The sequence below is a fragment of the Phoca vitulina genome, unplaced genomic scaffold (assembly GCF_004348235.1).
Source record: "Phoca vitulina isolate PV1807 unplaced genomic scaffold, GSC_HSeal_1.0 scaffold36, whole genome shotgun sequence".
NCBI lineage: Eukaryota > Metazoa > Chordata > Mammalia > Carnivora > Phocidae > Phoca > Phoca vitulina.
Genome location: NW_022589739.1, coordinates 13831736 through 13847462, shown reverse-complemented (window position 1 = coordinate 13847462; position 15727 = coordinate 13831736). Strand labels below are relative to the sequence as shown.

Sequence of the window (15727 nt, the reverse complement as noted above, 5' to 3'; positions counted from 1 at the left end):
TCCACCCTATCCTTTCCTGGAGGACTCACATGGCATCATCCTTGGTCTCTGCACACAAGTGCAGGCGGGAGCCCTCCCGTAGGTTCACGGTCAGCAGGCCATCTCGGCTCCGGCCCTCTGGGGGCTGCACGTCTAAAGGCAAACACACATATATGGGGTTTCCACGAAGCACAGGCCCAGGTCCCCCAGTAAACCAGAAACAAGAATAGGAACCGACCTCCGGATCCTGTTTCTTGGCCATTGCCAACCTCCTCTGATCCCACACAATTTCTTTGGGGATTCTGCTTTACTCTTTAGAGCCTTCCAACCTTTCCACATTGCCCATTGCCCTAGTTAGAGACATCTATCAATTACCCTGTTATAACTGCGGCCTGAGTCTTGGCTGAGGAGATTTGCTGTGTGACTCTGGGCCAGTTACTGAACTTCTCTGATCCTCCTTATTTCTTTTCATCTTTATCCCGTTCCTGGCACCTGGAGGGCAGGAACTGTCCGACTCACCTCTGTGATCCCAGCATAGGACCCGGGCCCAGCACAGGGTAGGAACTCAATAAGGAACTCATTTCTTAATTCACACCCACATGAGCTGGAGTTGATAGAGGCCCAGAAGCAATGGCTGTGGAAGCCCTCTGAAGCTGCAAAGAGCCTGATGCAGTGGGAGGGCCATGGCCATAGTCACAACGCCAGAGGGAAAATGGCTTCTCACCGTGGCACTCTTGGCCAATCTTTATGTCGCGGATGTTGAACTGGATGAGCACACGATCCTCCTCGTCCTGCGCCGTCTCATCATGGTAGTAGCCCAGGGTCCCATCCAGCCACAGGGCGAACCAGTTCCGCTTCCAGCGGCGAAGGATGGAGCCTGTGCAATATTCCACCTTTGCTATGCAGGCTGCAGCAGAGCCTGCTGGGGGGCGGGGGGGTGCAGGAGCCCTAGACAGGCTCCCAGAATCCCCTTATCCCCAACCCCCAGTGTTGTGACCACCCCTTTCTTATCTATCTACCTCCTGAAATAATGGCAGGGCCTCTTTCTGTCTTGCTCATCCAGTGCCTCCCATTGGGTCTAACACATAACAGAGACCCCATAACTGTGCTGAATGGTAAATGAATAACCAGATTCCTTCCTTGGGGGCTTCCAAGGCCAAGCCCCAGGTTTCTTCAAGGACAAAGACCTCTCCCTACACTGAACCTCCATCTTACCTCTTATCTCTGACTTGCGTGACAGTCTTTTGTGTAGCTACCAGACTGGGGGGCCCACAGCTCCCTATACTGGACCTGGCACCCAGCAGGACCTGGGCTCGGTGGTTGCTGAACCGAATGAACTGAGTGTGGTCATGGGTCGTTGGGGAGCTCCTAACCCAAGATAGCTCTTGTTCAGATCACGATTCTGGCCAGAATCGTGGGTCTGAAAGCCTGAGCCCTACCTTCAGACATTTTACAATTGAAAATCTTAACACAAAGGGCAAAGACATAAGGCAGCTTCTTAGGGCTTTACAGATTCCAAAGCACAGAGGTGTTTTCATTTTATTCTAAGCCTTGTTCTGTGGCCAGCGCTGGGCTAGGGTGCTGTGGATTTGCAGAGCATCAAACCTGGCCCCTGCTCTTGAGCAGCTCACAGTCTGGGGTCAGTATGGGGTGTGGTGAGACCCATAGGTAAAGGCGGTTCTGTTGTAGGGGGTCAGTGCTATCATGGAGGTATGTATGAAGCGTTGGGAACAGCGTGGGGGGCTCCAACCCAGCTTGGTGCTACAGCAGAGGCTGGAGCGGGGGTTAGGGGAGAAGTCAGAGAAGGCTCCTCACAGAAGGGGACCTTTACCAGGCAGTCAGGAACAGGGAGGACATTCCCAGCAGCAGGAAGAGTATGGACAAAGGAGGAGAGGGGGAAAGAGGGTCTTGTTTCTTGGGAGAGTGGTTCACTGGGGAGCATCCGACAAGCCACTTCCCTCCCCCCTGTCCCTGGACAAGGTACAGACAGACAAGGATTTGGCCCAGGGTCACTCACTCTGTCTCCACAGCCAGCCGCCCTTCACCAGGGCCATTTCTTCAAAAGGACTTTCCAGGGTGGGGTCAGGCGGAACCTGTGAGAGAAGCCACAGGACACACAGGCCTCATCAGCAGCTCCCAGAGAGAAGCCCCAGCCCTGTCCTCGCTGGTCCTCCCTGGGGGAGCCACCGAGGAAACGTTTACAGGAGTGTTCGCAAACAAACAAGGGCAAGCCTGCTTGTCTCCTTCTCCTTCCCTGCTCCAGCAGGATAATGGGAGCACTGTTCTTGTGGGGTTAACAGGGCAGCCACCCATTGTGCGAGGGTGGGAGTGGGGGTCGGGAGCCTGGATTCCAACCTCAGCTCCATAACCTTGACCTTGTCCCTTCTGCCTGGCTTCCATTTCTAGATCCGTGAAAGTGTGTCTATGAGGCCGGTAGAGGCTGGGGTGAGGAACACTTATAGTGTTGGAAACCCTGGAATTTCGAAATGCTGGCAGCACAGAATATTAAAATCATGGCAGTGAATGAGGGACTTTCATGATAAGAAAAGCCTCCCTCCCATTTGCACCTCTCCTGAAGCATTTACAAAGTATGTAAAATGATAGTTCAAAAGCAGCTCTGATTGCCTGAGCATTGTGCCAGGCACGCTTCTCGGTGTTGGCGTCTACTATCTTGGTGAAGCCTCACAAAAATCCTATTACCAGAAAACAGGCATGGTGAGAAGGTTAATCACTCATGCAGATTCCCCTGATTAGTAAGCAGGGGAGGCAGCCTTCACACCCAGCAGTCTCAGTTTCTAACCATTACAGCAGTAGGAGCTTTAAAAACTCTCGATCCCCAGGTCATACGCCATACCAATGAGATCAGGTCTGGGGCTGGGAGGCGAGGACTGGTAGTCTCTAAAGATCCCAGGTGATTCTAATGTGCAGCAAAATTCGGAAATCGCTGCACATCCTATGCTACTTACCTTGTCCCCACTGTAACTCCATTAGATGGGTAGAATCTTTCCTCCTATTTTACAGATGGACAAACTGAGGGACAGCAAATGACTTGTCCATGTATGTGAAGGAGCTTGGACTGGAATCCAGGTTCCCTCTGTTCCTGAGGGCGACTTACTTGCGAGCAGGTGCCTCTGCCCCTCCCCCACCCGCTCACACCTGTTGCTGCGAAGCAATGGCTGGCACACCTGAGTGGAAGGCCCGACTTTGTCCCTGCTTCTCCTGCGGCTCCCTCCCTTCTCCAAGCCCTAACACTGGCCAGACTAGAGGGTCAGTTGCAAACTCCCTCTCCAGCCTCCCCTGCATGCACCCACCTGTCCACACCTCTTGCGGAGGCTGCTGCCGAAACGGCCGCTACTTGCTGCTGCGGCGGCTCCCCAAGCTGCTGCGCCTGCGCTTTGTGTGCCCCAGAACGCCTGGGGCATTTCAATCCCCAGGCTGCGCCCTGGGCCAGGCTACCCCTGGGCCCCGCCCTTTGGCCCCGCCCCACCTCCAGGGAGGGGATGGGTGGGGAGAGATGCGCGCCCACGAGGCTGCTGGGACTTGTAGTCTGCAGCCCTAGAGCTGGGCTCTACAAGGCCTCTCCTGGGTGCTAACCCTGAGCGGACCCGGAGCACAGGTGAGAAGCTGCACCTGTAGTTTTATTTTGCCAAGACATTTGTGCACTCATTTATTATGAAATTCATTTCCTAAGAATCATTAACTCACTCTCTAAAAGAAGTAAGGTTGCAAGGAGGAGCCAGGCTCCTAGTTTTGTCATGTTTTTTCAATACTCAGTTTGTGCCTGGCACTGTACTGGGTGCTAGTGGAGGGCACAAAGGAGCATCCGACAAGGCCTTTCCTCCTTCCTTCCCCAGCTTCCAGTCTGGTGGGGGAGACTAAATGTAAACACAATTAGAGCGCAGCATATGATTTAACGATGGGAGAGAAGAGTCTCACTTTGCCTAAGAGGTTCAGGAAGGCTGCCGGAGGAAGCTAAAAAGGGTTCTTGTGGGTTGAGTAGGAGTTTCCCAGGGGAGAGCTAAGAGAATCATATGAGCACTGATTAGGAAGTTCAAAAGTGTGCCCAGGATTTCAGTGTGTTTGGAAAATAGAGTGCGGGGGGTGGGGGTGGGGGAGGGAGGGCATGGGGAGTGGCAGGGGATGAAGCTGCAGGGTTTGCAAGGACGTAACATGAAGCCTTGGATGACAGGCTCAAGACTTGCTTGGCTCTTATGACATAGTGGCTGGAGCCTGGGGAGTAGGGGTTTCAAGAGTTAGGTGGTCTGATTTGTGGGGTGAAAAGATCTCTTTAGGGCATAGTCCAAAATGATTGAAGGAGGCCTGACTGGAAAAAGAACACCGTTTCTGTATCTACCACCTGGGTCTGCCCCTCCAGGATCACTTCCCTCAATAGCTCAAACCCATCTGCCCCCCCCCCCCCCCCCCCCCCCCCCCCCCCCCCTGCAGCTAAGGGCAGCCCAGGATGTCATTCAGAGAACAGGGACTGTCGGGGGCCTGAAGGGCTCTTGGACACAAACCCTATTTGAGAGGGGCACCCACCCTGCCTTGGGCCCTTCTTCCTGTCCCAGAGACCTGTTCCTTACCGGGGCTGCAGGACTCATGGTTCCTGGCCGGCCAGGGTAGCATTTCCCAGAAGGCTCCTGCATTTCCCTGAGCGCCTTAAGAGATAAGGGGATCAGGAAGATGCTACCAAGTGGGAGCCGGAAGGGGGAGGCAAAGAGGAGGCAAACAGTTTCCAGAGAAAATCGTCCTCTCTCTCCCGGCACTCCCCAACCTTCCGGACTTATCTCGACCACCGACCCCGTCATTCAGTTCAGTGGATAACAAATCATCCGTGACTCAGCCGTGGTCTTGGCCTCGTATCTTTTAAGATTCCCGGAGCGGAGGGGCAGGGCTAGTCCTCCTCCCTCGGTTGCAGCGGGGCTAAATCTGCCTTCTCCCGCTTGGCTGACAGTCCATCACCCTAGTCCTGGCAGCACAGCCTGGCTCTTTAAGCTTCCCTCTAGCTTCGGAGTTTCTGTAATCCTGACCCTGAGTCACCCTGGCGCTTCGCCTCTTCGTGCAGTGCGTGCCTTGCTGGGGGATTCGCCATGGCCAATCCTGTTAGCCGCTGAGCTCACAGTCTCTCTGCAGCCCCAGGAACCAGCTCTCCCAAACCACGCTGTTTCTGACCCTGTGCCTTTCTGTCCCTGGAATGTCCCACCCTTGCCTTCTGGCTGAAATTTGAGCCTCACAGTGCAAGGGAGGAAGGGAGGGAAGACAGAAAGACGGTAAGGAGGGGAAGGAAGAGAAGGAAGGAGAGGAAGAAAGGAAGGAAAGAAGGAAGGAAGGAAGAAGGGAGGGAAGGGAGGTAGAAGGGAGGCAAAGAGGGGAAGGAGAAGGAGGAAGTGTGGAAGGATAGAAGGATGGAAGGATGGAAGGAAGGAAGGGAGCTGGCCTCAGGAAATCTGGACCTGGATCCTGCCCCTCTCCCCAGCTCTCCCTGCTCCCCTCTGAAGGACTTTTGGAGGAATGGGGGAACAGTGCAGACAGGTTCTAGATGACATTCTCTGGATTTAGTAACTAGATGAAAAAGGGAAGATTCTCCAGCAGCAGTGTGGAATTCAGAGGGAGGACTCCCCCACCAAACTCCCAAAGAGGGGGTGCTATGTCAAGAAAAAAGGGAATGGTACATGGTAAACTAAAACCACAGATCCCATTACAGAATCTAAATGCAGCCCCATCTGGCTTGTGTCTCTAAAATATGGGTCCATGACCCTCTTTGAGAAGCTGATAAGAGGTATAGACTCTGCCCAGGGAAAAAATGCACACACATATCACATTTTGCATATAATTCCTGGGAGTTCGTAGACCTTGAAGCCATGACGATTACTGCTGAGATTATTTTTTAATTTCCAGAGCTGTGTAGACCATTGGAAAGAGTGTAGGTTGACAGGTGAGAGACTCTGAAAGCGTAGCAGGAATCCCAGCTCCCAGAGTCTTGGCTTTGAGAGGTGGTTTGTTTAATCAACTAAAATGTATTGAGACCAACAAGCTAACAAGTAACTCAGGTTTCTCGTGTAACTAGTGCATAGAACCACTGGCAGAGGGGAAAAAAGTATTTTGCTATTTCAAATGTCTCTAGTGGATGAACAGCTCATACAATATATTGTTTAGAGAATAGTGGACTGGCTCATCAAATTAAAATTTGCTACTTATATTTTCTAGAGTATAATATAATGAGAATAACATGCTATCTCCAGTTTAAAATTCTAAAATTTATATTAAGGTGCAATTTGAGCAAAAGTAAAAACCAGTTATGTAAAAGGTTTTTTAATAATAACTTAGTGACATACATACCATAAGATTCAGTATTTTAATTTATTTTTAAATATTTATTTATTTATTTGAAAGAGAATGAGCGGGAGGGGCAGAGGGAGAGGGAGAGAGAAACTCAAGCAGACTCCGTGCTGAGTGGGAGCCAATGCCAGACTTGATCCCACGACCCTGAGATCATGACCTGAGCCGAAACCAAGAGTCGAATGCTTAATGGACTGCACCACCCAGGCACGCCTCAGTCTTTTAAAGTGTACAATTCAGTGTTCTAATATATTCAGAGTTGTGCAACCATTACCACTATCAAATTTCAGGACATTTTCATCCCCCCAAAGAGAAACTCTATACCCTTTAGCAGTCACTCTCAAACCCCTTTCCCCCCAACTTCTGGCAACAACCACTATCTGGTCCCTATGGATTTGTTTATTCTGGACATTTCATATAAATGGAGTCATGCAATATGTGGCCTTTTGTTAACGGGCTTCTTTCACTTAACATGATGTTTTCAAGGTTCATCCATGTTATAGCATGAATCAGTTCTTCATTCCCTTTCATTGACAAATAATATTCCATTGTATGGATATACCATATTTTATTTATCCATCAGTTGTTGGACATTTGGGTAGTTTCCACTTTTTAGCTATTATAAATAGTGCTGCTAAGAACATTGTGAGAATTTTTGTGTGGATATATGTTTTTATTTCTCTTGGGTGTGATATTGCTGGGTCATATGGTAACTCTATGTTTAACATTTTGTGGAACTGTCAAACTATTTTCCAAAATGGCTGCACCATTTTATAATCCCATCAGCAGCCTGTGAGAGTTCCAATTTTGCTGCATCCTCACCAATGTTGTTATTGTCCATCTTTTTTATTATAGCTGTCCTAAGTAGGTGAAAAGTGTTATCTTGTGGTTTTCACGTGCATTTCCTTAATGGCCAAGGATGTTGAGAATCTTTTCATGTGCTTATTAGCCATTTGTACGTCTTCTTTGAAGACACGTTGATTCTAACCTTTTGTCCACTTTTAATTGGATTATTTGTTTTTTATTGTTGGGTTGTAAAAAGTTGTTTAAACTAAAAAAATTGTAGATAATTCAAAAATAATTTTGAAGAAAAATTAAGTGAAATGGTGTAAGGTCCTTCGTGTTTCAGGAGTTTGAGTAGAAGGGTTATGCGGAGGCTCAATGAGCCCAGAAGGTGACATACTTCCATTTCTTGGATGGGAGCGTCCAGAGAAAAACCCAGCCCTTGAGTGAGGATAAGGAGCACAACAACTTCTTGGTGGAAAGCCACCTGGGGGAGGGGGGGTTCATCCAGTCTTTGTGGAACAGAGGGGTTAGTTTTATGTGTCAACCTGGCTAGGCTATAGTACCCAGTTATTCAATCAAACACTAATCTAGGTGTTGCTGTGAGGTGTTTTGTGGATGTGGTTAACCTCTATAATCAGTTGACTTTAAGTAAAGGAGGTTATCCTCAATGATCATCCAATTAATTGAAGGGCCTTAAGAGAAACACCTAGGTTTTCCTGAGGAAGAAGACTGCATTCATAGTCAGTCTATGTATTATAGCTTAAGCCCCTGCCTGAGAGTTTTCAGCCTGCATGCCTGCCTTACACATTTCAGACTTGCCAGAACTCAAAGTCATAGAAGCCAATTCCTTGAGATAACTCTTTATATATGTATGCATAGGTAGGCTACTGGTTGTGTTTCTCTGCAGAACTCTCACTGATACAGGGAGGAAGTACATGTCTTCTTGTCCTGAACTTCCCATTTGAATCTATTGGAAACACCAGATTTGTCTGACAGGAGGGGGCACCAAGACCCTCCCATCTCAGAAGACACAGCACCCCACGCCCAGAGCAACTGCTCCCTGAAAACTGCTCCAACTGGATCATCATCTAGAAGCTCAAGTTTAATTATTGCTTCCACTGTTCTTTGTCTCATGCTTGCAATCTCTTGTCTTGAGATAAAAAGGTTTCTTTCAGCCTCCTGTGCTCTTGTCCAATGATCATGACCTTTTAGTTCAAGGGAAGTAATTGAGTTTTGAGAAGGATAAATGATGCTTTCCAGCTTTTCTTCAAGGTCTTTGACTTGCACTCTGAAGGTCTTCAGCGCTTCATTTGCATGCTCATCTTGTCATTTGCTTTAGGACTTTCCTTCTCTTGCTCCAAGTAATGATCTTCCTGGACTGATAATTTCTCAAGAGACTCCATTTCTTTCTCTTGACAGGTTCAGTCACTTCATTTCCTCTCCCCTGAAGATTTTGATCTGCACTTTTTCAGTGGAGGTTTGCTCAGCCTGAAGAATTTTTTTTTTAAGATTTATTTATTTATTTTAGAGAGAGCAGGGAAGAGGCAGAGGGAGAGGGAGAGAATCTCAAGCGGACATCCCGCTGAGCCTGACGCTCAATCCCATGACCCTGAGATCATGACCCAAGCCAAGATCAAGAGTTGGATGCTCAACCAACTGAGCCACCCAGGCGCCCCTCATCCTGAAGACTTTTAAGATGATCTGTCATGTTGGCTTTTCTGTTCCCTTCTTCAGCAATGTTGATGTAGAATTAATGTCTCTCTCCATCTTGGATGTTTAAGTGCACACTCGACTTTTCAACATCAGTCAGTATCCTCCTGGCTCCTCTTGTCTGGTCATAAATACTGTTTCCACCTCCTGATTCCAACCTATTACCCATGTTCCTTTCTCCAAGGTGAGCTATCAGGTCTTTCATCTTTAGCTAACATTCCTCCAGAGACTTGATCTGACTCGTCACACATGCTGTGGAGTTCTGTATGAAGGTCCTGAGTCTTCCTTTTGTTGCCCATATGGTTTTAAATTTGCTTTTGCGTTTTCCACCTGTACTTTTATAGATTTGGTTTCTCTGTATGGATTTGGCTTTTTATGGATTTTGGATCTTTCTCATGATATAAGAGATTGGCTTATCTTGATCTGAATATTGAGATTTTTTTTTCCTAGCTGGCTTGCTATTGGGCAGAAGATGGACCAAATCATGGGGTTAGATGTACCAGGGCATCAGGCACTTCTGGGCTTTTATCTTCTTTCATCTCAGGGTGAAACTGACAGGAACTTTCATTTTACTAAACTATGCTGAATTGTTAATGCTGTGTTCCTTGACTCTAAGTCCTCCTCCTCCTCCTCTTTCTCTTCCTCCTCCTCCTCTTCTTCTTCTTCTTTTTCTTCTTCTTCTTCTTCTCCTCCTCCTCCTCCCCCTCCTCCTTCTCCTTCTTCTCTTCCTCCTCCTCCTCCTCCTTCTTCTCCTTCTCTCCTCCTCCTCCTCTTTCTTCTTCTTCTGGAATCGACAAAGGAAGTATGAAAAATAAGAACAGGGGAGGAGACTTGCTCTCCAGAAAACAGGATTGCCTAGAAAGCCAATGTAATCAGAGCAATATGTGGCAGAAACTGCTAGTTTACCCCCAATATACATTTTTCTTTTTTTTTTTTTTAAGATTTTATTTATTTGACAGAGAGAGACACAGCGAGAGAGGGAACACAGTGGGAGAGGGAGAAGCAGGCTTCCCGTGGAGTAGGGAGCCCGATGCAGGACTTGATCCCAGGATCCTGGGATCATGACCTGAGCCAAAGGCAGACGCTTAGCGACTGAGCCACCCAGGTGCCCCACATTCTTCTTCTCTTCCTTAGTAGAACCCTAGATTTACATTGGGACACATAGCCATTTGGAATTAAGACCACCTCTCTCAGCATATCTTCCAGCTTATTGTGGCCATGTGATTAATTCTGGCAAATGAGATATAGGTAGAAGTGTCCTGTGCAACTTCAGGAAATGTCCTTTGAGGGAGAACATATCTTTCTTTGTCCCTTTCACCTTCTGTTAGTTGAGAGGCAGCCATATGGCTGAAGCTTAAGCAGCCATCTTGGATCAGGAGAGAAAAGCCATCTGTTGAGGATGGTGGAACAAGAGAAAAAGAGCCTGGGTCCCTGAAACGGTGGAGGGTCAAGTCAGCTCTAGATTACTTATCTCTGGACTACACTTATGTGAGAGAGAAATAAATTTTTATTTAGTTTAAGCCACTACCACTTTAATTTTTCTGTCAGTGGTAAACCTAATTCTAATTAATGTTGTATTTGGTATCTAGAAATAGGGCACTGCAAGTGACAAAACTGAGGTGCTTAATGAATGAGTGCGTTGGGTTGCAGATGGCAAGGACTCAGGCATTGCAGACTGGAAAGCTTGTGACTCTTGTTATACGGTAGCAAAACATTTGATCAAAAAATTGTGTGTTAGTTGCGTATTAATGTGTGGCAAACCATCCCCAAACTTGATGGGTTAAAACAATGAACATTTTACTACCTCTCATGATTCTTTGGGTTGACTGTGATGGTTCCAACTGGGTGGTTCTTCTGCTGGTCTCACAGGGGTCTTTGATGAGTCAGATGGTGGCTGGTGATGGAATATCCAAGGATTTCATCGCATATTTGAGTGGGATGACTGGAAAGGCTGTGACCTCTTTCTCCATGTGACTGAGCTTGGGCTTCTTTATGTGGTAGCTGGATCCCAATTAGGCAAACGTGAAAGCTGCCAGACCTTCTTAAGGTTTTAAAGTTAGTCAAGGACAAGCCCAGATTTAAAGGGAGGGTACTACATGGTTGTGAATACTGGAAGAGGTGGTTCATTGGAGGTAAGTTTCAGGCACCAGCTACCTCACCTTGAAAGGCAAATCATAGACTACTTGAGGTAGCAATGCATCATAGCAATGTAGAAAGATAGGGAAATTTAGTATGTTGATGTTTTCTGGCTCCTTCTTGCTACTTTTAGCAAAATCCTACTAGAGAGAAAGAAATACAGAAACTCAAATTGGAGCTAGCTACCCTGTAGAGCTTTACTAAGGGAGGAACGCTTTGCTATTACCTATAATCTGGATTGACCAAGACTCCTTTAATTTTGAGTCTTGTAGAGTTTTTGCAGGAGCCAATTGCTTCTGCACCGAAGCACTTAAGAGGGTTAACTGCAAAGTGACAGTCGTAGGAGGAGTTAAGACAAGTGCCCTCTTCAGAAAAGCAGTGGGCCTGTTGGCAAGGAAGGATGGTTCTTTCCCACCCAAGTGTGTTGTTTCAGATGGTCTGAAGAGAGCCATCATCCAGTTGGGAGAATGGCCAATAAGGAAAAGATCAGAGTTTTCAGGCTTGAAAAACATGTCCAGATAAGGTCTTTGGCTGTGGTTACTCACATTGGAACTGACTAGAACCAAATAGACCAAAGGTCTACTAAATTTTTAAGGAATTGTGCTATCAAGGAAACCTCAAACCCACCCTGTAGAAGCCTCTGATTGCTCAACCCTCACAATACTCCTTGGGTCCTTGAACCTGCGCTAGGCGGAAGTAGACTTGGATGACTGAATTTTTCAAAAAGGGTTCAAAGAACTCTCTCATGTTCTTTGTGGATGTGGCTATCCAGCCCTGCATGTATGCTGCTTCTCAGAAATGTGGCTGATCTAGGAATTAAGTGAGGACTACTGATTTACTTATTAGTTTAACCAAATTTTACCAAATGCTTCTTTGTATCAGATATTACATTAGTGCTGGGGATGCAGTTGTAAAAGAAAGGAGAGGCAGCTGAGAGTCCAGAAGGCCTGGTAGGACCCATATTCACTCAGACTCTTCATCTATGGCCATGTCTCCTCAGTGAGGCCTTTTTGAAAGACTCCAGAAGTCCCCACATCTGTCCCTTTTGCTGATCTCAGTGATGTGTATCCCAGCTGCACCAGCTTCCTTGGTCAGTCTTGTTGGATTTTTCCAGGTCATGTCTGTATCTGGGCCTGCCATTGACATTTCCAATACACTGGTTGGCTAGGGTGCAGAGGTTAGGACTCATGGTCCTGGTGTTTTCTAGGCAAAGGGTGACACTGGACCCTGGTGTCTTGAAAAAGACATCCCCTCTTTTTACCCCTTGATCTGGTTCCTGGGAAGGAAGCAGAAAAATTCACCTTCCAGTCAAGGAACCTCCCAGAAGCAGTGAAGTCACATCATTACAACATTCTTAGTTGATGGAAGTGGGTACTAACTGAGCTCTGCCTGCAAAAAAAGACACCAAGGCCCCAATTCCCTTGCATTAGGACATGGGTCGCTGTCCTGCCACAACTCATGGCTGGAGTTAGAGCTCTGTACTCCATCTCTCCATGTAGAGAAGATTTATGTGTTTTGACAGGGCTCCTGGGTGGCTCAGTTGGTTAAGCATCTGACTCTTGATGTCGGCTCATGTCATGATCTCAGGGTCATGAGATCGAGCCCCATGTTGGGCTCCACACTGACTGTGGAGTCTGCTTAAGATTCTCTCTCTCTTAGAAGAACCATGAGAAACAATGGACTCTGAAAAACAAACTGAGGGTTCTAGAGGGGAGGGGGTTGGGAGGATGGGTTAGCCTGGTGATGGGTATTGAGGAGGGCACGTTCTGCATGGAGCACTGGGTGTTATGCACAAACAATGAATCATGGAACACTATATCTAAAACTAATGATGTAATGTATGGGGATTAACATAACAATAAAAAATTTAAATTAAAAAAAATTAAATAAAAAAATTTAAAGATTTAAAAAAAAAAAAAAAATTCTCTCTCTCTTTCCCTCTGCCCCTCTTTCCCCGCTCACATGTGTGCTCTCTCTCTCTCTCTTTAATATGTGTGTGTGTGTACGTGCATGTATGGTTTTGAGAACAGTAACTGAACATGAGAAGGGAATGCAAAGAACTCAGTGTGCCCATCAGATTCAGAGTGACACCAGCAGGAGGGCCTGACCCCCTGAAAGGTCCCTGTGGCCTGTGTAAGGATCTGAAGCAGCATGAGTATCATGCCAGCAACAGTCAAGGGTGCCTTCACAAGCACAAGAAAAGATGGTGAGAAGTGGATGGATTTCGTGTGTATTTTGGAGTTTTATTAGCTTACTGATGGACTGGATATAGATCTTGAGGGAAAGGGAGAATTTAGGAAACGCTCTTAGTTTCTAACTTGAAGTGGAGGCATTTGCATATATATGAATTTATGTATACATTTGCATATATATGAGTTTTATATAAATATTATATACATATATATATATACACACACACATATATATATTGGGGCACCTGGGTGGCTCAGTTGGTTAAGTGTCCGACTCTTAGTTTCAGCTCAGGTCTTGATCTTCGGGTCATGAGTTCAAACCCTGCATTGGGCTCCATGCTGGGCATGGGGCCTACTTAAAAAAACACAACATATATACATATATATACACACACACACATATATACATTTATATGTATATATGCATTGTTTAAATATATGCAAAATACTTCTAGAGGGCTGTATAAGAATTTCCATGGGAGATGTGATAGATTGCAAAAAGATGGCCACAAATTCCTCCCAATCCTTGTGTGCCTGGCCTTTTGCAATTTGACTTTGCTGTTCCTCCCATCAGGAGGTGGAGCCTGCTTTTTCCCACTCTCAAATCTGTCTGGCCAGGTAACTTGCTTTAACCAATAGAATGGAACTGAAGTGATGTCAGAGCTCTGGGCCCAAGGGGCCTTGCAGTTTCCCTTTCTTACCACCAGGCAGAGAAGCCTCCTTGAGGATGAGAGATCACAGGGAAAGAGAGGCCCCCAGAGAGCCAGCCTGAACAGCCACACATGTGAGTAAGGCCATCTTAGACCTTGTAGCCCCAGTCCATCAGCCATTGGAGCGAAGCAGCATGATTCATGCCAGGCCGGGCCAGACCAGCAGAAGCACCGCCCAGCTGCGTCCAGCCCAAATTACTGACCCACAGAGTCGAGAGCAAATACAGTGGTTGTTGCTTTAAGCCACTGAGTTTTGGGCTACTTTATTGCACGGTAATAGATAACTGTTACAGGAGGTAACTGAGTGGCTGAAGAACAGGAATAGGAGAGATTTTCATTTACCCTTTTGTATCATTTGAGTTTTGAAACTCGTGAATATATTACCTATTAATCTTCAAACACTTTTGTCACATTCGATGAACAAATCTCTTATTTTGAACATAAAGAGTGTAGTGTTTGACTCATCATTACCATTGATTTTTTTTAAAGATTTATTTATTTATTTTAGAGAGAGAGAGGAAGGAGAGTGTGCATGCAACTAGGGGGAGGGGCAGAGGGAGAGGGAGAGAATCCTAAGCCCACTCACCACTGAGCATGGAACCAACTTGGGGCTCCGTCTCACCACCCATAAGCTCACAACCCAAGCTGAAATCATGAGTTGGATGCTTAAGGGTGACCTGAGTCACCCATGTGCCCCACCATTGATTTTTAAATAAACTTTTCTTGAGGCATAACATACCTACAGAAAAGTACACAAATCATAATAGTACAGCTTGATGAACTTTCACAAAGTGAACATACCTGTGTAACTGGCACCCAGATCAAGAAACACCACCAGTCTCCCTCACGCCCCTCCTAGTTGCTACCCACCCAAGGAGTGTATGTATATGTGTGTGTGTGTAATATATATATATTTACTTATATTTATAAATATATTTACATATATTGCTACTCACAAGGATAAATATATATATATATTTACTTATATTGCTATCCACAAAGGTAAACATATATCTTTACTTCTATTTATAAATGTATTTACATATATATTTTTTGTTTTTTATTTATTTAGAAAAACAGTTTCTTTTCCTCACCACTAAATATATTTGAACAAATATTTAAAGAATGTCATTTTAAAGGCACATGGAGTTATCTGCCTTCACGAGAGCACCCGCAGATCACCTTCTGGCCCTTCTGCTTTAGCCATGTGAAAACCTCGGAGCTGTTCCTGGTTGAAACCAAACCCCTGCCACTAGGAAGATGCGTTCCTTCCCTCTTGTGGCCATATTTGGCTACTGCACCCAAGCTAGGCACCCAGGTCAGCCGAGGACTTTTCCAAAGCTTAAGCCAGGGTGCAGAACCAGATAAGCTGGGCTCCGTTCTGGGCTGGCATTTTAGAGCAACTCTTTGGGCGAAGTGACCTGACCGTCCCCAGCTTGGGTAGCACCTACAATGTTGCCTCTGTGGTTGGTAGATGGTTTCACGGGGAGGAGATGGTTAGAACGGGGAGTGGGGAGGGGCAGCTGAAGATTCCTCCTGAAAGACAACCAGTTGTTAGAGATTGAGGCCTTGGCATTCTCAGAACACAGTATTTGGGAGGCCCCTGGGTGTCCCTATGTGGCTGAAGCCCTGAAGCCCTGCTTCTCTGGAGTTTCTCCCGCCTGCCAGGTGCCGTGGGAGAAGGCGAGGTGTGTGGGAAGCTTCAGTAAGAACCAGGGGCCTGCTGCTGAGACCTGGGACTTCTAGGGTACGGCCCACCCGGGTGAGCCGGCAGAGGCGGGAAGACAGGACCTAACACAGACTGAGTGTGGTGGAAAGCTGGCAAAGAAATGACATGATGTGATTCCTGTCTTTAAAATTCTCATTTGGGAGAGA

The 15727-nt window shown here is 46.6% G+C and overlaps 1 protein-coding gene across 5 annotated transcripts in view; it reads right to left on the bottom strand.

Moving 5' to 3' along the window:
• The window catches only part of PLEKHB1 (pleckstrin homology domain containing B1), a 14806-nt gene extending 10145 nt beyond the window's left edge, over positions 1-4661 (bottom strand). Inside the window, exons 1-4 of one of the 5 annotated variants that reach the window (XM_032427174.1) lie at positions 4563-4661; positions 1997-2072; positions 704-856; positions 30-132 (exon numbers count right to left, since the gene is read on the bottom strand). In XM_032427174.1, the coding sequence (XP_032283065.1) occupies positions 30-132; positions 704-856; positions 1997-2072; positions 4563-4625 (395 nt within the window). In that variant the 5' untranslated portion in view covers positions 4626-4661. Of the gene's footprint in view, positions 1-29; positions 133-703; positions 857-1996; positions 2073-3290; positions 3437-4562 lie in introns of those variants that run through there. The other 4 variants (XM_032427175.1, XM_032427176.1, XM_032427177.1 and 1 more) reach the window with 4 other exon arrangements.
• Between the last annotated feature and the right edge of the window lie 11066 nt (positions 4662-15727).